We start from the raw sequence: 23665 nt of genomic DNA, 5'->3' as shown, positions 1-23665 counted from the left end.
ACGTGCCCTGGTACTGCAACCATGGCTTGCTTGTGACGTGTGCCTCCCATCACCATGGCCTTTATCATTGTAGCCTCCAGAGTTCCTCTCTCTGCCTCTGCGCACTTGCTCCTCTTCCTGGCACAGTGGCTGTCCATGGCTCCCTACGTCTGTCCAAGGGATTTCAACAGCCCATTCCTCCTCGGGGAAGCCTTCCAGATAGGCTGGCACTCACCAGACAGACTTTTCTTCTTCTATCACATTTCAATTACAAAAGTTAAAATGTACATTTTTAAATTGCAATGGTTTCAGTTTACAGATTTGATTGTTTCTATCAAGTCTAATTTTTCTTGATTCAATCTTTTTTTTTTTTTAATTCTTTTTTTTTTTTTCGGAGCTGGGGACCAAACCCAGGGCCTTGCACTTGCTAGGCAAGCGCTCTACCACTGAGCTAAATCCCCAATCCTGATTCAATCTTTATAGTCTTCAGAATTTCTACTTATTCGTCTATGGCCACGATATACTGAGTCGGTGCTGTTTAATTAAATGTGAATTTTAAAATTATTACATGTATTTATTTAGTGTATGTGTGTGTGTGTGTGTGTGTGTGTGTGTGTGTGTGTGTGTGCACATGCATGTATAAGCCACAGCACTTATGTAGAGGTCAGAGGACAATGTTCAGAAGTGGGTTCTTTCCTCCCACCTTGTGGATGCCAGGGATCAAACTCTGATTGTCAGTCATGGCTACAAGCACCTTTACCTTCTTAACAGCCTGTACATTTTTTGGGGTGCAGGGCAGGGTACAGGTATTTTGGCTATGTGTATGTCTGTGTACCATGTGTGCCTGATGCCCTCAGAGGTCAGAAAAGGGTATCAGATAACCTGGAGGTGGAATTACAGATCATTGTGTGCACCGTGTGGGTGCTGGAAACTGAACCCAGGTTCTCTAATGGAATAACCAATCCTCTTAACTATAGAGCCACCTCTCCAGCTCCATGTAATATCATTTTAATCTATACATATCGCTGTGTGGTTTTATCGCTTTTGGCTACCTTTATTTTGACTGAACCTGTAACAATCTACATACCCATCCAGGCCCCTCGTTATAAAGGAGGGTGAGCACACACAGTAATGCTGACTGGAGGCACCACTGTTAGGATTAGGCTGCTAATGAATGCAAGCTTAGCTCAGTGCCTGGTGCCCAATACTCATGTCATCCATCAAGGTTAACACAAAAGGCCCTTCATGGTCTGCCCCTTCTCCCCCACAACCTCCACACTCATCTTTTCTTTTCTCTCTGTCCCAATGTCCTTCGCTGTTTACTCCCGTATGCTTTCACTCAAGCTTATTTTCGCTCTCCTGAGAGTTCCCCTCCCAGACTGGTCTTGCTCTATCCTTTGGCTCCTTCCAAATGCAACTCAGCTTTCATTGTGTGTACAAAGCATTTTAATCTGCATCTCACCTAGTTGCCCCTTTGTCTTCCCACCCCCTCATCCCACCTTGACGACATTGTCTTTGATGGCATCTACATTCCAGAATGTGCCAAGAAAGAGTGGTAGAATAAATGTGTGCTCAGAGGAAGTGGATACCAAAAATAAGAAAAAAACAGAACAATAAGTGAGAGGTAGGCAACACTTGTAGAAGCTGATTTACATGTCACATGTTAGCTATGACATTCAGCAGGAAGAATATATTTCAATTACTCATTTTGGCAAGGCACAAAATAGATGTATATGGGGTGAGATTGGCTTAGTGGGATTATGTCTGTATGAATAATGTGTGTGTGTGTGTGCCCGTACATGTGTGTGTGTGCATGTATATGTGTGTAGACTGGACACTCAATGAATCACTGACATTTATTAGTACTCCTATCTACATCTGTATCTATTCCAGTTAATGCATTATTATGATTATTTTTGTGTGTATGAGCTCATATCTGTGTGGACATTTGTGGAGATAAGAGGCCCATGCTAAGTATCATCAATTACTCTCCACTAAGTTTTGATAGAGTCTCTGGGTCTTGAGCTAGCCGATTTGGCTATATGGCTAGCTAGCAAGCCCCCGCCAGCTGCTTGTCTTCATCTCCCCTGCATTGGGATTGTAGCTGCACTTCACTGTGCCTGGTATCTCACCTGGGTGCCATGGACTGAGTTAGGTTCCTGTACTTGTATGATGAGCACTTTACCAACTAAGCCACTGTCCAGCATCAATGTTAGTATTTTTGACAGATACACTGAATCCATAAATGTGGGTTCTTTGGGGTCCAAATTATGGGATAAAAATGCTGTTCACATGACTGCTGTGGCTTTAGAGAGGAGGGAAGGGGTATGAGCATCCTGTGGGGACAGGAAGGGGAGAGAAACAGGATATTTTAAGGAGGTTCATGAGAGGGTAAGAATTTTGTCATTTGAGACATGGAAGAACGCCTTAAAAATATGTATTTGTTTGTGATCCAGAGTCACCATTTTGGGCCACATTTCCACTAGTGCTGACTGCCAAAGACCAGGCTAGCACAATGTTGATTATGATTTAGGGTGATGGTGTTCTTTAGAAGGACAGTTGGGAGTGCAAACCATGTATTTCTTTCACACTTTTCTTTTTTTTTTGTTCTTTTTTTTTTTTTTTTTCAGGGCTGGGGGCCGACCCCAGGGCCTTCCGCTTCCTAGGTAAGGGCTCTACCACTGAGCTAAATCCCCAGCCCACTTTCACACTTTTCATCTAAAGAACAATGACTAGCTTCTAGAGGGGAGTGTCTCCTGACGTATTCATGTAGCACCTTTACACCCAGCACCCATTTCCTTTCACAACTTATGCAGAAGGATATGAACTGCCTACAGATATCACAGTCACCACTAGCGTTTAAGGAATGGACATTTAATAATACACTGTTATTAACTCACATATCAGCACCTAAAAACAGCAAGTCTGTACTATTAGTTTTGAATAGTACTTATGCATTCCTTGAAAACACATATTCAGTCTGTCTCACTGTATGCTAAATTGCACGTAGCATGTATTTCAATGTTATGTTCTAAATGTGAAAGTTAACAATGTTAAACTACCAGAATGTAATGTATAAAGAATAATACAGAAACCAGAAGCACACTTGCCTGTCTACTGTACATAGCTCATCCAAACATATATGAAAGACATTCATGAATTTATTCTTTCCTTTCAGAACCCGGCCTGGATGCTTACTGCTTGAGGCATGGGGCCAGACGCTGAGGAAAAGAACTAGAATAAGGCACTCTGGTCTTGGAGCGTTTACAGACTTCTAGAGGTCTGTAAGATCCCATAACTGTGAGCTTGCAGAGATGTTTAGTGCAAAGTGGAGCGGATGCTTTTTGCGTTGAGTGTTAGTTTTGTTGTCTTTGCAAATGCTTCTTTTTTTTCATAATATGCAGCTTCATTCACAAACACTGGGTACACGGTACAGTCTCCACCCAGTGGAATAACTTTTCCATCAAGAGACACAAACACAGGATCTCCAGGGTGCAATGGTTTCCAGTCTTGATCCTCTCAGGAGACATCAAAATACACGAATTATGTTTGGGTTTTTCTCCTATTTTTAATTTATTCTGTCAGGCTGTAGATAACTAACATTGTCCATTAAAAAAAGACATTCTTTATTAGAGAGAGACATAAAAGGAATGCATTGAGAAGTATGTGAGTCTTCTAATGTCAATGCTTCTGATCACAGAAGCCCTAGGACATCTCTAGCTTTGTTGTGCTTGCCAAGCATCTGAGAGTTGGCTAAGACGGTTCTCTAGGCCTAGGCAGGGCCTGGGCCTCTGCATTCCTAACCTTTCCCAGAAGCATCGGCATCACCTGAGATTATGACAGAAAAGTAGAATTTCACTCCCTGTTGAGACCCATTGAATACCAATCTTCATGTGAATACATTGCCTGGAATTGAGAAGAGCTGCCCGCAGTACCTTTTTCCCACTCTAGCCGTACTTCAGAATCACCTGGGAGGGTAACATGCTCTTGAACCAGTGAGAGTTGCTGGTCTTGTCTCAGAAACAAAGCTAGAATCTTCCATCTCAGGGAAAACAGGCTTAGTAGCTATTCAAAAGTATTTACTGAGATAATGAACTTATCAATCTTTCTTGTAGAAAACTGTGTGTGTGTGTGTGTGTGTGTGTGTGTGTGTGTGTGTGTGTGTGTGTGTGATTGAGAACTGACTTCACAGTAATATATATGCTAGCTCTATCACTGAGCTAGTCTCCAAGCCTTCATTTTTTTATCTTTTACTTTGAGACAAGGTCTCACTTGTTTGCTCAGGATGGTCCTGATCTTACCTTGTGGCTAAGGAAGGCCTTTTAAATTGTGCTTCTCTTGCCTCAGTTTCCCCTTATAGCTGGGATTACAGGCTTGTGCCATCAGACCTGGCTGGAGACATTTCTTATGGTCTAGCAACTCCAGTGATCTTTCCTTACTTTTGGGACCTGACACTGCTCTAGTTGGTTACTGTCCTCAGCCAGTCTTCTCAGCCTCCCTAGGATCACTTCTGTATTTTGAAGGATGTTAATGATGAGAATACACCTGAACATTCTTATGTTTGAGGCTGGTGTGGCATTGTCAGCTGGCCTTTGTTTCCTGGGCTTACATCTTCCTCTCTACCACACTCTGTCTTAAAACCATTGCTCATTGGCTACCTTTGGTTTCTATTCAGCTTCCGTGAAGCTATAGGCAGGATATGCTCTATTGGTCTGAATTTGTGGGCAGGATATTTTATGAGGTTTCCTGATGAGTAGTAGAGTCATTAAGTAGGGATCTGAATTGGATCAGTGGTTTTCAACCACGAATACTCAAGCCAATAATGTAAGATCATCTGAGATTTTTGGGCACTCTTTTCTGAAGGAAAATGGAGGGGGAGTGAATCTTGGGGAGAAGGGGGAAGCTGGGAGCAGTAGGGGAGGAGAAACTGTGGTCTGGAGGTATTTTATGAGCAAGATCTCTATTTTCAATGAAAAGAAAGCTCTGTACGTAATGTGTCCTCGTGGTTGAGAAGCCTTGCTTGGCTAGCCTTCTCGGTCTCTTTCACCTCTAGGCTCAGGCTCTACACTGGGAGTGGGTGTTGTAGTGTGGGACCTTACTTCTTCCCTGCCTTTCCTTTGACTTCTAATTCCCCTGAGAGCTCCTTCACTTTAATTAATCTATTGATTAATCTACTGATTAAACCAGGCGAAGGGTGGCACTGGGATTCCAAGGAGAGTCATGGGACAGTGGCAGGAATGTTCCAGAAAAACAAGTTCAGGGAAGTGTCAACTATGTGGCCAGCTGTAAAGATCATTAGTAGGAGATCTGTCACACATAGCTGTGCATCTATGGGACATTTCTGATTTTCCCGTTCCTTTCATGTCACTCCTTCCTTTTCCTCTCCCAACTCCTCTCTTTTGGAGATAAGGTTTCCCATTATAGCCTAGGAGGTTGGCCTCAAATCTGTAATCTTGCTGCATTAGCTTCCCAAGTGTTATGATTATCAGCCTCTACCCTAATGCCATGCCCAGTGTCTATTCTAATTTAAGAATATAAGGGCTTAGAAATCAAAAGCTAGATTGAGGTGTGGTTGCATACTACTATAATCCACCTTTGTGAGGTTGAGATAGGAGGATTGGGATTTTGAGCCAGCCTGGGCTACAGTGACCCTATCTCAAAAAACAGCAAAACAAAACAAAATTAGAAGCCCCTGTATGTAATTTTCCTCACCCCCGCACATGGGTAGGAATTTTCTCTCCTAGAAGTCTTGTTTGGATGCTTCTCTCTCCTCATTATGAGGTTACAATATCTGGCCAGTACTATCTAGATAGTACACTGGACTTCAGTGTTTCCAGACTATCAGTCACACGAGACTCACAGATGTACCCCTAGAGCCAGCACACGCCACATGTGTTGAGTACTGAGATAAGGTATGTCTCCCTCCCTGCCACAGTTGATGGATATTGTCCTTCACAGTATAGGTGTTAGAAGTTTGGCTCCTAGAGTGGTGCTATTGAGAAAAGATGTGGGTCTTTAGGAAATGGTTCCTTGTGAGAAACCTTTAGGTCACTGAGGAATTTGGAGGGAGCTGTTGTGGTCCTGTCCTGCAGTCACTCTTGGACTGGAACCTACAGAATGGTGAGTAGAATAATGCTTTTCTTTTAATACTTGTTTGTATTTGGTATTTCGTTATAGTAATGGAAAGTGGACTGATATGATTCTCTAACTAATAAGCTAATATGCACAAAATGCTGTGTGAAGTCAAGCTGTACGCCACAGTAGAATACTGTCATTTACAGTACTTCAAGGAAACAAATGTTACCTGCAGATTCGGATGGATAACAGCAGCCACGTCTCCACTTTCGTTCCTTGGATAATCAACTTTCTCCACTATTTTATAGACATCAATAGCACAGGGGGGAAATTCTTTACCTATGGAAAGAAGTGATATGTGTTAATCACAGCTAAAAAAGAAATGTTCTAGAAAAAGGAAGCTGACACTTTAAGGAAGATCAACAAAAAGTGAAGAGTGCTACAAACCAGCTATGGAGGCTCATAAACACCAAGAGGTCAAACACTGGTTAGTCCTGTGTGCACTTCCCACAAATCTGTGATAGCAGAGGCAGAAACAGAAGATGCACCTATCATTGTTCGCTAGGACCATGAGTCAGGGCCACTGGGCTCTCTTCTCCTGATTGGCCTTCTGCAGGCTGGAGTTCATTACCTGTCAAGTGAAAGCCTGAATGAACATAGCTCTTCCTTCTGATATCCTGAGACTGGGTGTCTTCAAAGACGGTCAGTGAGCTGGCTGCCTCCAGCACAGTTGGTATTTGTCTTAACCAAGGACACTGCACATATGACAACTCCTGAGGAGGGAGCTCTTTGGATGCAGGGAATCTGCCCAACAATGGAGTTCAGAAGATGATGTAAAATTGAACAACCCAGTGCTGAGAAGTATTAGCAAGACTCACTCACAGAGAGAGGATGCAATCTCTAAGCAAACATTGGAACCTGTGTCCGATAGTGGGGGCGGGGGGGTTCATCTAGAGTATACTGTGGTTGGAGCCTAGAGGGTAGTCTTTCCTTAGAGAGGAATTGGTATGGAGAGATCTGTTGTTACTTCTAGCTGGCTTTTCCTGTGTAACACACTGATCTAGAACTTAGCAACTTAAAGGATCTCCCGCTACACTGAGCTTGTGATTCTGTGGGTAGGTGGGCAGCTTTTCTGGTTTGGACTGATTCTGGCTGATTTCTGACTGTCTGGCTGACACATGCAAGGTGAGCTGGCAGGTCCTCTGGCTGCTTGGTGATCTGGGATAGCCCCACTCTCATGTCTGGCATTTCATAGGCTGCAGCTTGAACTGTGTGACTTTTACCTGGGGACCTTGAGATTTCCACCCTGTAACCTTTCCTTATCTGGGAGGTCAGTACAGACTGAGTCATATAATGGCCGCAAGGGGTTCCCAAGAGTAGTAAGGATGCACGCTCAGAGTGCTAGTCTTTTTCAAGCTTCTGGGCTATAAAAACAAATTATGAGGCCAAGTCAGACTAAAGAAGAGGGAAGCTGTGTGGATAATGTAGGGGTAAAGAGGGGCGTTCTAGAGCTACTACTCCACATTCACATTAAAGGAAACACAGACTATGATTTGTAAGCCATGTGCGGTGGTTTCAACAAATATAGTCCCAATAGATTCATATATATGATTGCCTGGTAATCAGAGAGTGGCACTTCTTGACAGGATTAAGAGGTGTGGCCTTGTTGGAAGAAGTATGTAGTTCGAGGTGTGCTTTGGGGTTTCAAAAGCTCAAGCCAGGCCCAGCACCTCTCTCTTCTTGCTGCCTGTCCAGATGTAGAACTCTCGGCTACCTCTGTAGCATCATGTCTGTTGCACGTCACCATGCTTCCCACCACAATGATAATGGACTAAACCTCTGAATGTAAGTCAGCCCCAATTAAATGCTTCTTTTATAAGAGTTGCCTTGGTTAGGCATCTCTTCACAGCAATATAATACTAAGGTACCATGTCTTCTATCAGGTTTGTGGCTTTCTACCTGGATGTATAATTTCTTAATATACTGTGGTTTCTCACTTGGTATCCGAGGTCCTGTTGTGCAAATGTCCTGATCTTCCTAACACCAGCTCCACAAGACAGTTCAGACCTGTCCTTAGACAAGGGTGCTGAGAACTGATTTTCAGTTTTTATAACTTTCTGAAGGTCAAAGGTCTACCAAGTACAGAAGCTCTTTTGACTACAGGAGGTGCACATCTGAGGCTGAGGGACAGTACCTGCCTAGGCCTTTAGCTACACATTAGTTACATCATCAGAACTACACACTCCTCAATGCAGCCTAATGGAATTATTTGCACAGGACATCTTTGAGATTTTAAAAGTTGTTTTTTTTTAATTTTAAAGTAATTGTTATACTTCTTAGTACAGCTTATTGAGTGAGTGAGCAGATGTACAGAAGATACATAGTATATAAACATATCTTTCTTGCTGACTATAACTAAAAGTTAGTCTGACTTAGCCTTCTTCCCAGCAGTCACTGTTACAGCTTAGTGTGCTTATTCTAGAGCTTTTCCTACATATATGAACACACTCTTTCTCTCTCTCTCTCTCTCTCTCTCTCTCTCTCTCTCTCTCTCTCTCTCTCTCTCTCTGTCTGTCTGTCTCTGTCTCTGTCTCTGTCTCTGTCTCTCTCTGGCAAGTGATAATAAATTCATTGTAAGGTGGGGTTACACTGTGTAGCCCAGGTTGGTCTTGACCTCATTTACTTCCTACTTCCGTGCTTTCAATTACAGACATGCGCTATCACACTCAGCTTACTATTACTGTTTTTAAAGTCTGTTTATTGTACGGTTTGGTCTGCATGTGTGTGCACCTGTGTGTGTTGCATGTGTGTGTGGCTGTGTGCACCCATATGCATACATGTGAAAGTCACAGCAGGATGTCGAGTGCTGTCCTTTTGTCACTTCCTATCTTATTGCTTTGAGGCAGGTTCTCTCAGAGAGCAGGAAGCTTGGTGTTTTGGCTAGGCTGGCCGGTGGCCAGTGATATCTCAGGATTCTCTGGTTTCTGTCCCACAATGCTGGGGTTACAGGCATGTTCAATCATGCTTGGTGTTTTATGTGGTGCTAAAGATTCAAGCTTAGGTCCTTATGCCTGCAGATCAAGTAAGTGGTGGTGCCCAGTGAGCCATTTTACTTGTTAAAAAATTACAGCTTGCTTTTTAAAAATTAACATTTTTGAAGACTTGTCCAATTTTAGTTTAATTCTTCACAGCTGTTGAACATTTGGGTCACTTCCATTGTTTTCTTGTTGGAGACAAAGCTGTACCAGCCAGCCCTTATGTAACACATTGGATGTGCATGTGGTTGTGCTTCTTTACGGCAGGGAGTTGCTGGGTCATGCGGTGTGAATATTTTAAGAAGGATTTACTGAGGATGTGGAGGGCTCAGGGGTAAGAGTGCTTGCTAGGCAAGCATGAGGACTCACTTGAATCTTAGCACCCAAGAAAAAAGTCAGATGTGGCCATGTGTGCCTGAAATCACTGAAAGGAAGGAACAAGAGAGATTGCCCAGTCTGTGACTGCCAGCCTAGCTAGTTCAGTGAGAGAGCCTGTCCTAAAGGAATAAGGCAGAGAATATGAGAGCAGGATTTAAAGTCCTCACATGGCTTGGTACACACACACTAGCACATGGTCATACATCATAGACATATTTCTCCCATAAAATAGATAAGTAAAATTTAAAAAGAATGTAGAACAGAATATAAGAAATATAAAAATAAAAAATATGAAATTATCCCCTAAAGGGCCCTTACCAAATAACATGTTCAGCAGAAAGTAACGAGCATATTTTCTTTTTCTATAGCTTAGCCAAAATTTGATATCACAACTATAATCAGAGTATTTTCTTAATCTAATGAATGAAAAGTTTGTCACTTGAATTTGCACTCCCTGGATTCCCCATGATCCTGAATATCTTGTTTATTGGACACTTGAACTTTTTTCTAGTCTTTTCTATATTCTTAGCTAGCAAATGTTAGCCATACACAATGACGGCTTTTATTTTCAAGTGCGTATGTGATATAATTTGATCATATTGATCCTCCACTATTCTCTATTATCTCTTCCCACTCTCTGTTCATCCTTCTCTGTGTCTCAAGCAGCTCTTTATACGTTTGAGTCTTTCTTCTAATGCACTAAATTTCCTTAGGGTTGATTATAGGAGCATGGTGAGGGATAATTTACAGAAGCACGGACAATTTATAAGTTGCTACACCACTGGAAAAAATGTCTCTCTCTTCCCAGTATCCGTTAGCCTTCTAGATCCTCACAGCAGGGTGGGCCTCATCTGTCTTTGCTGTGTAAAACAGAAATTAATGGAAAAGGAAACGACTTTATTTGGGAGATGTATTTGACAGCCGCCCTTCTTTTTTTTTTTTTTTTCTTTTTTGGTTCTTTTTTTTTGGAGCTGGGGACCGAACCCAGGGCCTTGCGCTTCCTAGGTAAGGGCTCTACCACTGAGCTAAATCCCCAGCCCCGACAGCCGCCCTTCTTGAATGTGTTCATTTGGCACTCCCTGAGGAGCTGCTGAAGTGAAAAGGCAATCTTCAAAACGCATCTAGAAACTGACTGTGCTGCGCCTTTGTAATGCCAACCTTCAGGAAGCCGAGGCAGGAGCACTGAGAGTTCAAGTCCACATGGGCTATGCAGTGAGAGCCTGGAGAGAGAAAGTGAGAGAGATGTGGGGGATGGAAGGGAGGGCAGACCAGACAGAGATAGAAAGAGCTAGCTAAGATCATAAACACAACAAATATGACCTAGATGCCATTACTATTTCAATTTTCATTGGTTGAGTGTTGCACAGACGACCCCCCACCCCCGTATTTAAGCACAGGAGACAGCTGCAGCCCACCACCCACCTTCATTGAAACGCTGTATAAAATCAAGAGCGTGCTTGAGCATTCTTCTCATTTGGTCTAAAATATCAGCTCTCAGAACACCGTGAGGCTGAGGACCAACTTCTATACCTATGTACAGAAGGAGACACAATCAGAAGCAGAATATGTTGAGAAAATTAAGCATTAAAAATATAAAGATCTAGATTCCAGTGTAGTATGACTGTTTAATATCATGGGAAATAACAGAGACAATGTCAGTGTGAATACAGAACATTGAAAACTATAGAGCTGTGCTCAACTAAGAACTACCTTTTTCTTTTATATTTCTTCAGTATTGTGATAACATGAAAAATTGATTATCCAGTAAAAGATGAAGTATAAGTAAGGCTGACAAGAAATAGATTGCCACAAAGAGAAACTGTCATAGACTTCAGTCACCTTAGTAGGAAGGAGGAGTCTGTCTGTGTAGTCAGAAGTCCAGTTAGCCAAGCTTTGGGTTTAGTTCACATGGCATTTCGGCAACATTCTTGCCTTTATTATAACAGTATAACTATATCCTACTGATAAGATGGTGCAATTTCTTTATTTTCTATGACATTATATTCATTTATTCTATCCCATAAGTCCATGTATCAGCTTTTCCAGTGGTTGCTTAGGCATCCATCCTCACCCTATAAAACACCCCTTGTGTAAACCACCTATCTAGCCCCTTTCTCCTGTCCAACTTCCCACAAACTCATCCCTTCAACCACTACCTTCTCCATTCTTTAAACTATTTGCAAACTATAATATTGCATAACCTCCTTCCATTCCATCCAACTCATAAATGCCTTTATTCTCATCTTATTTTTACCCATTTCTACTATTTCCCAATCTAGTAAAACTTACTGTATATAATTTATGAATTATCAAACTTCATTGTGTCCACATCGACCCTTTAAAGGTGTGAGTGGAAATGAAGAAGAGATGATTTCATATTATGGAAGATAAATGACATATAGAAAAGACCTGGAGAACACCACACACTGCTAGCCCCCTGCCCCCTAACATAGCCAGATGACCCTGAACACCACATGGCTGCGTGTTACAAAAGCTGTTATGGAATGCTGTTGTGCATCATTAAGTGTCCTTCCAAGATTAGAATCACCTGACAATGCTCTCCCTTTGGCAGTCTTCCTATTCAACCAAATACATTGTTGTTAGTGACTAAGGAGCTGAAGGGGATGGTGACCCCGTAGGAAGAACAACAGTATCAACCAACCAGGCCCCTCAGAGCTCCCAGGCACTAAACTACCAACCAAAGAGCATACATGGGCCAGTCTATGGCTCCCACTACGAATGTGGTAGGACTGCCTTATTTGACATCAGTGGTGGTGCTTGGTCCTGGGGAGGCTTGATGCCCCAGAGAAGGGGTATGTTACAGGGGTGAGGTGGGAGTGGGTGGGTAGGTGAGCACCCTCTTAGAGGCAAAGGGGAGGGGTATAGGTGTGGAGTTTGTGAAAGGGAGACTGGAAAAGGGGATCAGGAAGGGGGGGACAGCATTTGATTCTTTTTTTTTTTTTTTTTTTCGGAGCTGGGGACCGAACCCAAGGCCTTGCACTTCCTAGGCAAGCGCTCTAACCACTGAGCTAAATCCCCAACCCCAAAGTGTTTTGGATCCAGACTGGGCTGCTTTGGGGAGTAAGGTGGTTTCTTTTTTTTTTTTTTTTTTTTCGGAGCTGGGGACCGAACCCAGGGCCTTGCGCTTGCTAGGCAAGCGCTCTACCACTGAGCTAAATCCCCAACCCCTTAAGATTTTTATTTATTTTATGTATATGAGTACACTGCAGCTCTTCAGACACACCAGAAGAGGGCATCAGATCCATTCCAGATGGTTGTGAGCCACCATGTGGTTGCTGGGATTTGAACTCAGGACCTCAGGAAGAGCAGTCAGGGCTCTTAACCGCTGAGCCATCTCTCCAGCTCAGCATTTGAAATGTAAAAAAAAAAAAATAATAAAACAGTTCAAAAAGAATGTGTTTAGACTGTTGGACTACATGTTTTTAAATCATCTTCATGTAAAAAATTGTGCTTAGTTTTCTTTCTTTTCTTTTCTTTTTTTTTTCGGAGCTGGGGACTGAACCCAGGGCCTTTACCGCTGAGCCAAATCCCCAACCCCCTTTCTTTTCTTTTTTAATGAGGGAGGGCCCAGCCCACTGTGGTCCTGAGATCTATAGCAGGCTGAACAGTCATGATGAGCAAGTCTGTAAGCAGCACTCCTCCATGGCTTCTGCATCAGCTCCTGCTTACAGCTTGTTGTCCTCTTTGAGTTCCTGCCTTGACCTCCTTCAGTGATGGATGTCACCTAGAAATGTGAGCTGTAATAACCTCTTCCCTCCCAAGTTGCTGTTGGATACTGTGATTCATCACAGCAATGACAGCGCTGACTAAGATAGGTGTCCAGCAACTTTCCTAAGTAGTTTTGTTTGTTGTGTTTTATTGAGACAAGATCTTACTATGTGGCCCCTGCTGGCCTGGAACTTGGTATGTGGGTCAGGCTAGCCTTGTACTTCCAAGGATCCTACTGCCTCTGCTTGCTTGCTTGCTTGCTTCCTTCCTTCCTTGAATTACTTGATTTATTTACATCCCAAATGTTGCCCCCCACCCATCTTCGAAGAGTTATCCCCCTGGTGGGGCAGCATGTCTCTACAGGATTAGGTGCATCTTTTCCCATTGAGGTCAATCTTTTCCCAACTGAGCCACCAGCCTCCCCTTTCAAAGTGATGGGATGCGGCAGGGGTTGGGGGTGGGGTGGTGGTGGCAGCCTTGGTGGGGTCTTCTTTCTTATTGGTTCTTCTTGAGGCAACAGAGGGGAAAGAGGGTCGCCGGAGGGTAAGACTTTGTCTTATGAGATATTTAGAGTTGCTGTATAATAATAAAACAATTTACTTCTCTAAGTCTAAGTTACTGAAGCTGGCCTGCCCTCTGTGTTCCTCTGAGGACAGAAACTGCAGTCTCTGGCATTTAGCACCCCTTCCTGGAACAGAAAAGGATTAAGTAAACAGCCTTTGCTCTATCTCAGCAGGAACTGCTCGGCTCTAACTTTCTGCCAGCTAGTCAGAAGTCGCCGGAAGAAAAAGGGACACAGAAAAGTGATTATAGCATTTATTACTAAGTTGTAAAAGGTTTCCTATAAAACTATTTAGTGGGAAAAGTGGAAAGATCCTAAGTGGGGAAAGGGAAAAATTCTTCTCTAAGTGGGAAAAGGCAAAACATTCTGGAAAGGGAAAAAATTCTTCCAGGAGGGGAAAAGGAAAAAATTCTATTAAGGGAAAAAAATTCTCTCTTCTCTTTGTCCTCAGTACTTATATATCTTTCAGAATATATGATCACATGTTAAAAGTTCATCCCAAGTTCACACAAAAAAATCAAGTCATAAATTGAAATAGAAGTTTACAGCAGAGAATGTTTACATGCATATCCATCAGGAGTAATTATCTGACTAAACATCCATCACCTGTCTCAGCTCCACAGGTTCACTGAAGGGTTAAAACCATAACTAAGTTATAAGTGAAGTTTTATATAGATAAACCCAGTCAACATTTTATCTTCTGTCCTAGCACCTATAATATTGTTAGTTCCCTTTTTATGACCTTTGGTTAACTGTTTTGCAGCCTCTTGGAATGTGCTCTGAGTAGGAGAATGTCTACTTACTCTCTAGAATCAATTAACTGGTGACACATGAGAGACTGGCAGAGTTCTCACTGCAGTTTTGACTATCGGAAAGGACCTAATAACAGTCCCACTATAAGAGCTTAATAATCACTGATATAATTTTAGGAATTCTTATAAGATCATCATTAAGACTTAAGAAGTCATTTGTCTATATAGCATCACTACAAGACAGTACTTCTTCATAGATCTGCAGAGATCTGCTCCAAAGGGGTGTGCTATTACTTAGTGATTGTTATATATGGTTAATAATAACAGGAAAAGCACATTAATAGCAGGATTCTTTCCTAAAATAAATTCCCTTATGGCCTTTGCCTTATAGGGGCGGACCTGTCGCAGATTATATAATAATCTGAAGCAGGACATCTCAGGGAGATCACCTGCTAGTTATTAGCTTGTCCTGTTATGGCTTCTGACAGATGGATTTACAGGTATGAGTCAGCATGCTTGGCTTGCTGTTTTTTTCCCCCCAATAATTTATTTATTCACTTTATATCCTGATTGCAGCTCCTTATAAACACAAACAGACCTTTCTTTACATGTGTGGTATCATAGGTCTTGGTAAGGGATTTTCCTATGCATAAATAATTTGTACAACTATGCAAAATATGTTTCTGTATATGTCTGTGTATTGTAGAAGTTGTCCATCCACCTGGAATTCATCTTTTTTTAATTCTAACAGAATCAGAATTTTGGTTGGGTATCCACAGTTCAAGGTACTTTGTTTTTAGCCCAAGAGTTTAAATGTTGAATAGCTTAAGTCACTTGTAATCCCAGCACTTTAGTGACTGATGGGCACAAAATACAGGAGGTGCAGGGGAAACCTGAGACTCTCTTTATTTAATGAACTATTGTTATATGATGTTTAGAACCACAGTATCTTGTGACCACAGTAAGGACACATTCAAGACTGTAGAACAACAACAACAACAACAACAACAACAACAACAACAACAACAGATAATGGTACCTCATGATGTTGACTGTTCTAATTTATATTATTTCTAACTCACTACTTAAAGAATCAGAATTATTTTTTAAATTTTCATTTGATTATGTTATTTGACAACTGTCCCTCTCCCCCAAATTCCACTTGGTTAAATCTCTGAGAGCTAACAAAATAGGATGCTGTAATAAACTTTTAATTATAATGTTCAGGTTGCCTGCAGGCCAAAGTATTCTACATAGCCTTTGAGGGAGAGGAAACAGATCTTGTGGTGCCAACCCCAGAACCACTGCAGAGGTACAAGTGCCATGCTGCAGAAGCAACTCATGTGTAAAACCAGTTTCCATGGTGGAGCTACATGGAAATCAAGGGCCGCAGAGTGCTAGGGTAGACACTTCATGCAGAAGAATCAGTTATTGAAGTTTGTTCTCCTAATTTGAGACTTGTTTTCAAACTAAAAATTACTTTGATATAAGATCTCTTATCACTGCTGAACAGTCAAATCCATAGGATAATACCATGACACACTCAGGATGGGAAGGAAGACACAATGGCTGAAAACGCGCTGAATCTGAAATGAGACGATGCCTAGAATCTAAGGAGGTTGTGTCATTACTTGCAGTGTTGGGGGGGGTATAGTCTGAATGAATATGCTTGCATTTGATCATGAGGCTGGCGGCAGTAATGCACAAACCACTTTTTGGGATTAAGTTTACCTGGAATGATTCTGTTAGGCTTGAGGCAACTTGGCATTAACATGGCCCCTATACTGTCAGTACCAGTTAAAATAAATTTGTAAGAGGGAATAGCCTTTGTGACTGTAAAATGTTTTTTTTTCCTGGTCTTCAATTTTTTTATTCATTATGTAGTAAAATAAACTCTAAATAAAGTATCAAAATCAGGAGAACACACTAGCATTTCTTAGTTATAGTTCCCCAGTAAAAATGTTTTAAAGTTTAGCTCTATTCAAGGACCAACATATTAGCAGACACTTGTTCTAACTCAGAAAAAAGCACTGACCATAAATACTACAGGCTGAGATGGATCTGTCAGACTTCAGAAGCCTTATGCTTTTACTCAGTGTAAGAGGAAAGCATGCTGTTGGTCCTGTTATTATTATTTGTGCCGTGCTGAAGGCTGACTGACAGCCCTCATGCATGTGTGCAAGTACCTTTCTACTGAGCTACACCCACAGCCTTAGGCTGTACCATTTAGGCTCTGTTAACTTTTATTTTTGCCTGTCTATCTGCCTGTCTGTCTGTCTGTCTGTCTGTCTGTTAGTTGGTCTATTTATTTTGAAGTATTAGAATACTAGGCAAGAACTCTGTCACTGAGCTATATCCTCAGGCCAACACTTTGGTTTGTTTAAACTATGTAAGGATATTGAATATCTAGCCAGTATTATGTACATTTTGGATATAGTTCTCTAATTATAATAAAATTAATTACTTTAACCATGTAATAGAAACCACTATTTGAATAGTCAGAGTGCTTCTTAAATTGTTTTTTGCTTATATTATAGATTCAAGTTGCAGCACAGTTTTATTTACAGCACACTTTGTAGATAACTAGTTATACTAATAGATCTCCCAGGAAACAGAGGGGCGTTACCCCTAGTTGGCAGTTTGCCACTATGGAGTTTTGTTTCCATCTTCTTATTAGACTCTGAGCTGGTGGAGATTGTGTGTCAGGACCTAGCACAGTATTGTTCTGTAACAGACATACAAATACCTATGGGATATACAAATTTTTGCAGTAACAATGGGGTTGTGTCTGAGAGGCATCCATAGGTTTTACTCCACATGAGTTTTGGGACTGAGGAGAACGTCAGACTATTTCACGGCCTGAGTGTTAGCAAAGGAGATTAATAAATATAGAGATCTGCTCAGAGAAACTCAGGAAATTAAGTACAGCTAGGGTTTGCCTACAGTAGTGAATCTGCTTATCTGAGAGCAGTAAGATTAGTAGTGTGTGAGGTAGCAGACATGTTCTTTATGTTTCATTAGACTGTATTTTCTCTACTGTGCCAGCAGGAAGTATGACTTACCAACAGGATACTTGGCAATGGAACGAGTGGTTGCATATTTGAAGGAAGGATGCTCGATGAGGTAAACAGAGCAGGGTAATGGAGCCATGCAGGTCTGAACAAAATTGAAAACATCTTTCTTAGTATGCAAAGGATGTTTTGTTCTCTTGGCTGCTACAGCCAATAGTCCCTTCAATACGTTTTACTTCAGAGTCAAAATTGGCCAGACAGCCTTATGAAATGTTCTCCAAAGCCCAATGTTATATACAAATGAATTACATATAAAATCAAGTTGTATTAGCTTTCTGGGAAAGATGTCCACAAAACAATACTCCAGGATGCAAAGCAAAAATAGGAAACACATATTTCTTCTGAACACATTTGGCTGTTTTTGCTTTCACCTTTGTTTACACTTAACTGTTTAGCAGACTATTGGTCTTAATTCTAAAATTCTGTTACCACATTTGGTCTACATCTCTACAGATATTGGGTAATTCCCCCCACAACTTCTGCTTAGTTCTGTGAGAATTTGAGCCAGGTCTCTAGGTTTATCTCATTTAAATTTAAGACAGAGTATCACTCTGTAGTTCTGGCTGGACTTGAACTTAACTATATAGTTTGAGGTTATCTTTGTTCCTGAGGTATTAGCTTATATCCCCCACCTCAGTCTCTTTCTATTATTTTCGGCCCTGAGGACACAGTGGACCACACTTTTGGAACCTCTGCTGAAGTGCCTGGACCTGACACTGTTTCTCTGCCAGGGCTGAAGTCTCGATACATTCATACAACATGGAGAGGTATGCCCGTGCACAGAAACCAAATAGGCCAAGTGCAGGAAACCAAGTCTCTTTATCCTAGGACTTTAGTCAGCACTGAGTGGTCGCTACATGCTCTTCCTCAGGCTCTGTGATTGAGATGCTTTAACTGTACTGTTTAACATTTTGGTATTAATTTTACATAGTTTTAACAAATACTGCATGTTTGGTGGCCATCTGAATAGAATTCAAGTATTCACAGATGTTTTATTATTTTGCTCGTTGTGTTTACTATTTTACCTTCTTTCTATCATCACTACCTCTGTATCTTTGTACAGTACTTCATAGTGGGAGCACTATGCTATGGAATACAATCCATTTCCCTTTTTCCTGCCTTCCTGACATCTTTCAGTGACTTAAAAGCAAGGATCCTAATATAATACAATAACATTGAGATTACCTTAATATAGTGAAACATCTGGATTAAAAAGTCATTCCTGGAATCCTCAAGAATAAGAGTGCAACCCATGTTAGAAGTAGTGTTGTGAAGGTCAAAAACGACATCGTAGGCATCATCACTATTTTTTGGACCAAATAAGTGATTTATTTCTTGAGCCCTTCTCACTTCATATGGCAAATCTTCAGACATCTCTTTGCTGTTTTAGTAGAAAGAAAAAGATTAACAATATCTATGGTTATGATAACTTAAAGCACACAACAGAAACAGTACACAAAGAACTGTAAACCTTATGTATCAAAAATCAGAGAAGGAGGCCAGACAGTGGTGGCAGCACATGCTTTTAATCCCAGCACCAGGGAGGTAAAGGCAGGTGAGTCTCTGAAGTAGTTCTTCTGGTAGATTTTTGAGCATAGTCCAGTCTACACAGAGAGAGGGAAAGTTCTAGAACAGCCAGAGTTACACACAGAGAAACACTCTCTTGAAAAAACAAAACAAAACAAAACAAAACAAATCAACAAGGGACATGAAAATTTATCTGAAACCTCTACAAATGAAAAAAACCTCTGCACTTTTTCTCCAGCTGATTCCATACATCCGGTGCTGCAGTGGCATAAAATGTTAGGTTTACTTATGTGGCTGGTCTCAGGTAGGGCTTCGCAAACAAAATTTACCCTGTGACTTCAACCTTGAGTAAGATATATGTTTTAATTTTATAAGCACTTCCTTGTAGTCATGGTGTACTGCTTACTTATTATGGGGCAAGACCACCAACCTCAGCCCTATGGTTCTAGTGAAAAGAGGGTGTCACACGCTGGTGCTCATGTCTATATTGGATATTTTACACTGAAAACTGGGAATAACTAGTGGATCAGGGGCACAGTTTATAAATGACAAACCACAAACTTACACAAACATACTTATATACATTTTTCTGGAACAAGTATTAATAAATTATCACAATACAATACTCTCAAATGGGCTAGCTTTGAATTTATTCTGCAGTCAAGGATGGAGGACTGCCTCCTGCCTCAGCCTCACAAGTAGCTAGAATTACAGGCTGGGGGCTGTCTGAAGAAAATCTTATAGATACAAGAACTTACAAAGGTTTTTTATTATTTAGTCATGTTTTTTATTATTTCACCTGTTTCTTCTCCTTTCCTTTGCCTGTCCCCGCTGTATAGTCTGTGTACAGTACTGCCTGTCCCCTCTGTGTGGTCTGTGTACAGTACTGCCTGTCCCCCTGTGTGGTCTGTGTATAGTACTGTGTCCCCCCCTGTGTGGTCTGTGTATAGTACTGCCTGTCCCCCCTGTATGGTCTGTGTGGTCTGTGTACAGTACTGCCTGTCCCCCTGTGTGGTCTGTGTACAGTACTGCCTGTCCCCCCTGTGTGGTCTGTGTACAGTACTGCCTGTCCCCCTATGTGGTCTGTGTACAGTACTGCCTGTCCCCTGTGTGGTCTGTGTACAGTACTGCCTGTCCCCCTGTGTGGTCTGTGTACAGTACTGCCTGTCCCCCTGTGTGGTCTGTGTACAGTACTGCCTGTCCCCCTGTGTGGTCTGTGTACAGTACTGCCTGTCCCCCTGTGTGGTCTGTGTACAGTACCCCATCCAGCTTCTCAGTGTGGCTAGGGAATAGAACCTCTAGGTTGTTCTATAAATGATAATGGTTTAAATTTATACTTCTTTACTGAGTCTCTCAATCATATTTTAAAACATAAGTCCATATATTTCTATTACCTAGCTATTTTTAATAGTTTGTACCAGAGTCTTTACTGCCTGGAAATCATATCTGCAATCAAAAAGGCATATCAGTCATTTTGTGACTATGAAGCAAAAAAAACAAAACAAAACAAAACAAAACAAAAAACAAAAACACACCATAAGAAAAAAAATGTGAGGATATGAAGTGAAGTACATAGGGGAGAGAGACAAGCCCAAGGCACTGGTGACATCAGGGAGCTACCGTATTGGCTTTGGGCCACCTACATCTGGACATACTGTTTGTGAACAGGAGACATTTGTTTAGATTACCATTCTTGAGTTTCTATTTGCAACCAAATACAGTTCTTAATGCGATAGACAACGCACACACACACACGCACGCATGCGCGCGAATTAAAAAGTGAACTCCTGATTACTCCATATTAGCTCATGACATTACTCCAGAACCTATTTATTTCCGTTTGGGTAAACGGCATCATTGTCCACTCAGATGCTCAGAGTTAATGTTTTAAGTTTTGGAAGAAGACAGTGGGCACTCAATTCTCAAGCTTGGGGTCCAGTTACCACTGGAAGAGTCCCACAAGAGCAGACTGCAAGAACAGATAGGGACAGACATTGTGAGGCACTAGCAGCCACAGTACAGCAGTTGTACTACTGTAGTAGGCTGCTGAGACCCATTCTGGGCAGCAGAGTTAAAGAGATTTCTATGCAGGGTCATTCTTGTGGCCCCCACATGAAGAACCCACAGGAGCAAGCCTGGGTTAAAGTGGATGCATGTAGACTCTGTGAAAGGCTTGTTATATGTCCACAGAGGAAGGCTGGCTTTGTGGGGTTCCTTTATGTCTTTACAGTACTAGAGAGAACCCCTGTCAGACCTTTCCACATTAGGCAAGTACTCTCCCATCTGAGACACATCCCTAGTCCACTTTTAAAATTATTTATTTTAAGGCAGAATCTTATAAGTTGCCTAAGCTGGTCTTAACCTGCCTTGGTTTCCTGGGTAGCTAAGATTATAGATCTGTGCTGCAAAGCCTGGCTGCTCTGTGAAGTTCTTGTAAAGAGTATGTGTGTGTGTGTGTGTGTGTGTGTGTGTGTGTGTGTGTGTGTGTGTGTGTGTGTGTGTGGGGGTGCTTACCACAGCAGACAAGGGGGCTGGAGAACAGAGCAGCTTCTAAGGGTGCTTCTGTACGGAACTTGTGGGTAATAGTGTCACCGCTGAATGAGGAAGAGACTTAGAAGAGGACACACAGGAGAAGCTCACTGGTTTATTTATCTCATGATTTTCATAATCACCATGAGACAGAGCTGTCTAGCCTCTGAAGTATTAAGGCTAAGAAACAGAATGTGAATCCAATTTAAAGCACCACAGTCATGGAGAAGCTGCTAATGGCTGTTAGTTAAAAAACCCACTCTAGCTCACTTCAGAGTTTTTTGGGAAGTTAATATGCAGGTTAAAAGATTCATTCTTCAACAAATCTTGCTTGTAATATACAAGTTAGTTAATAGCTATTTTAATTTAACAAACATTAATTGTCCTGATATAACCTCAAGAGAAAAGTATTTCTGGAATTTAAATTATGCTAATAAAATTACTTGGCCGCAGAGTATCTCCGCAGTTTAACTTCCTTGCAAAACAAATACTTTGTAAAGGCAAATTTTTGTTTCATTTACATTTCTTTTGTTCTGTGGTGGGACTGGACCCAGGAATTCTCTAGCTCCGCCTAGTATTTACCAGCAAACAAGTTCAAGGCCAATCCTGCTGGGGCAGGCCTATAATCTCAACACAAATTTGGAAAGGTCAGAGGAAGCTCCTTCTGGTCTCCTTTTCCTCAAGGAGAAGCCACCACTAGAGAGAGAGAATCTTGTCTCCCCCCAGGCCACAGATCAGCCTGTTGTTCCCTGGCACTGGGTGCTTACTCACTCTTTCATTCAAAAAATAAGAATCAAAATGTCATACCTGCAAGAAAGCATAGTGGTGAGTTTCCCACACAACAGTATGTTTACCAGTATAATAACCAAACCGTCATTTATTTTTATCTTTTTGAGAATAATTTAGATTTTTTATTTTTATATGTTGCTCAACACAAATTTATGCAGAGGATTATTCTATTTGTGTCTTTCAAGTCACATGAGTCAAAAATATAGATTTTTTTTTTGTATTTGTTGGTATACAGTGAAAAGAAGATTCAGAAGGGCTTGGTGCTTTAGAAAGTTTACAACAGAGCACGTGAATGCCCATTTTGGGTAACTGCATAATTCATAATGCAGCATGATTAAAAGTGAAAGTGATCTTATTCACCACAGATGTTCCACATATGGATCTGACTACTTACTAGGAGCATTTGTATGTTCTCCTTCCCAATGACTAACGTTTCTCACCTATATATACTCTCAGAGAATAGAGAACAGTCTTACCTAAGATTTTCAAGGTCAAAAACACGGTTCAGGTCACAGTCAATGTATCTGGTGCACTTCTCCACCGCTCTTGGATTGGTAATGAATGGCTTCACTTCCAGCCCTGCTCTGTGAACTTCAGCGCCATTCTTTAGCCAGTGAGTAACTAGAAACACTCCAGTCAGTTCATTTCCATGAGTCCCTCCGAAGATGGCAATCTTTTTAATAGGTTCTTCAGCAACACAAGAAGTCATTTTACCAAATACCAAAATCTGGTCTGGTTTCTGCAATTCAGAAGAGAGGAGGTCAAAGGACACTTAACTTCTGAGAAAAGTTTCCAAGTTTAGATCTAAGTGAGAAGTGAAAAATACAGAGCTCTCTTGGGAACTGACTTCACAACTGTTTCTGTCACAATGTCCAAGCCTGCTTACTTTATGGACACTTCCTTCTGTAACCCCTCCCTTGACCATATATGGATTAAAATATGCAAGGATCGAGGATCGAGATGCAGCTGTTAACTTCTACCCCCCCTTGGATGGTCAGCAGATTGAAGCACAATTGTGTTAGCATCCCCTGCTATAAAAATTCTGTTTTCTGTCCAGAATGGTTATTTATAAAATAATACCACATTAAGCTCAATCCTCCCAAATATAACAATGTGGCTTATTCAGTGTTTTTGTTTCCACTGACATTTAAAAACATTTCCAAAGTAAGCAAGGCACTTTTCCTGATCTGAAGGCCTTGTTGTCTCTGACCTCCTCTTGAACAGCATCCTTTCTTTCAG

The 23665-nt window shown here is 41.4% G+C and overlaps 1 protein-coding gene across 2 annotated transcripts; it reads right to left on the bottom strand.

Annotated features, from left to right (window-relative positions):
• Window positions 1-1617: 1617 nt before the first annotated feature.
• Window positions 1618-23313, bottom strand: Aspa (aspartoacylase). Of its 2 annotated transcripts, none has more exons than XM_032913189.1 (6): window positions 22903-23313; window positions 18767-18962; window positions 17573-17666; window positions 10890-10997; window positions 6284-6393; window positions 1618-2315 (listed from the first exon to the last, which is right to left on the bottom strand). In XM_032913189.1, the coding sequence occupies exons 1-6, from the start codon at window positions 23133-23135 to the stop codon at window positions 2268-2270; spliced, it is 789 nt and encodes a 262-aa protein (XP_032769080.1). In that variant the 5' UTR covers window positions 23136-23313; the 3' UTR covers window positions 1618-2267. The 2 variants fall into 2 exon arrangements, with proteins under 2 accessions (XP_032769080.1, XP_032769079.1); XM_032913188.1 differs by lacking the exon at window positions 1618-2315 and adding an exon at window positions 2833-3495 and having other exon boundaries at window positions 22903-23309.
• Window positions 23314-23665: the final 352 nt, after the last annotated feature.

This window comes from Rattus rattus, chromosome 9 (genome assembly GCF_011064425.1).
Source record: "Rattus rattus isolate New Zealand chromosome 9, Rrattus_CSIRO_v1, whole genome shotgun sequence".
Lineage (NCBI taxonomy): Eukaryota > Metazoa > Chordata > Mammalia > Rodentia > Muridae > Rattus > Rattus rattus.
The sequence above is the reverse complement of the archived record's forward strand: the minus strand, read 5'-3'. Positions and strand labels throughout refer to the sequence as shown.

Bases quoted from the DNA above. Each gene is read 5' to 3' on its own strand.
- Aspa (XM_032913188.1), bottom strand. From the start codon at position 23,135: ATGACTTCTTGTGTTGCTGAAGAACCTATTAAAAAGATTGCCATCTTC. The intron at 18,963-22,902 runs GTAAGACTGTTC...CTACTAAAACAG, and splicing joins TTTGACCTTGAAAATCTTAG to CAAAGAGATGTCTGAAGATT. The intron at 3,496-6,283 runs GTAACATTTGTT...GTCTCCTGAGAG, and splicing joins TTATCCATCCGAATCTGCAG to GATCAAGACTGGAAACCATT.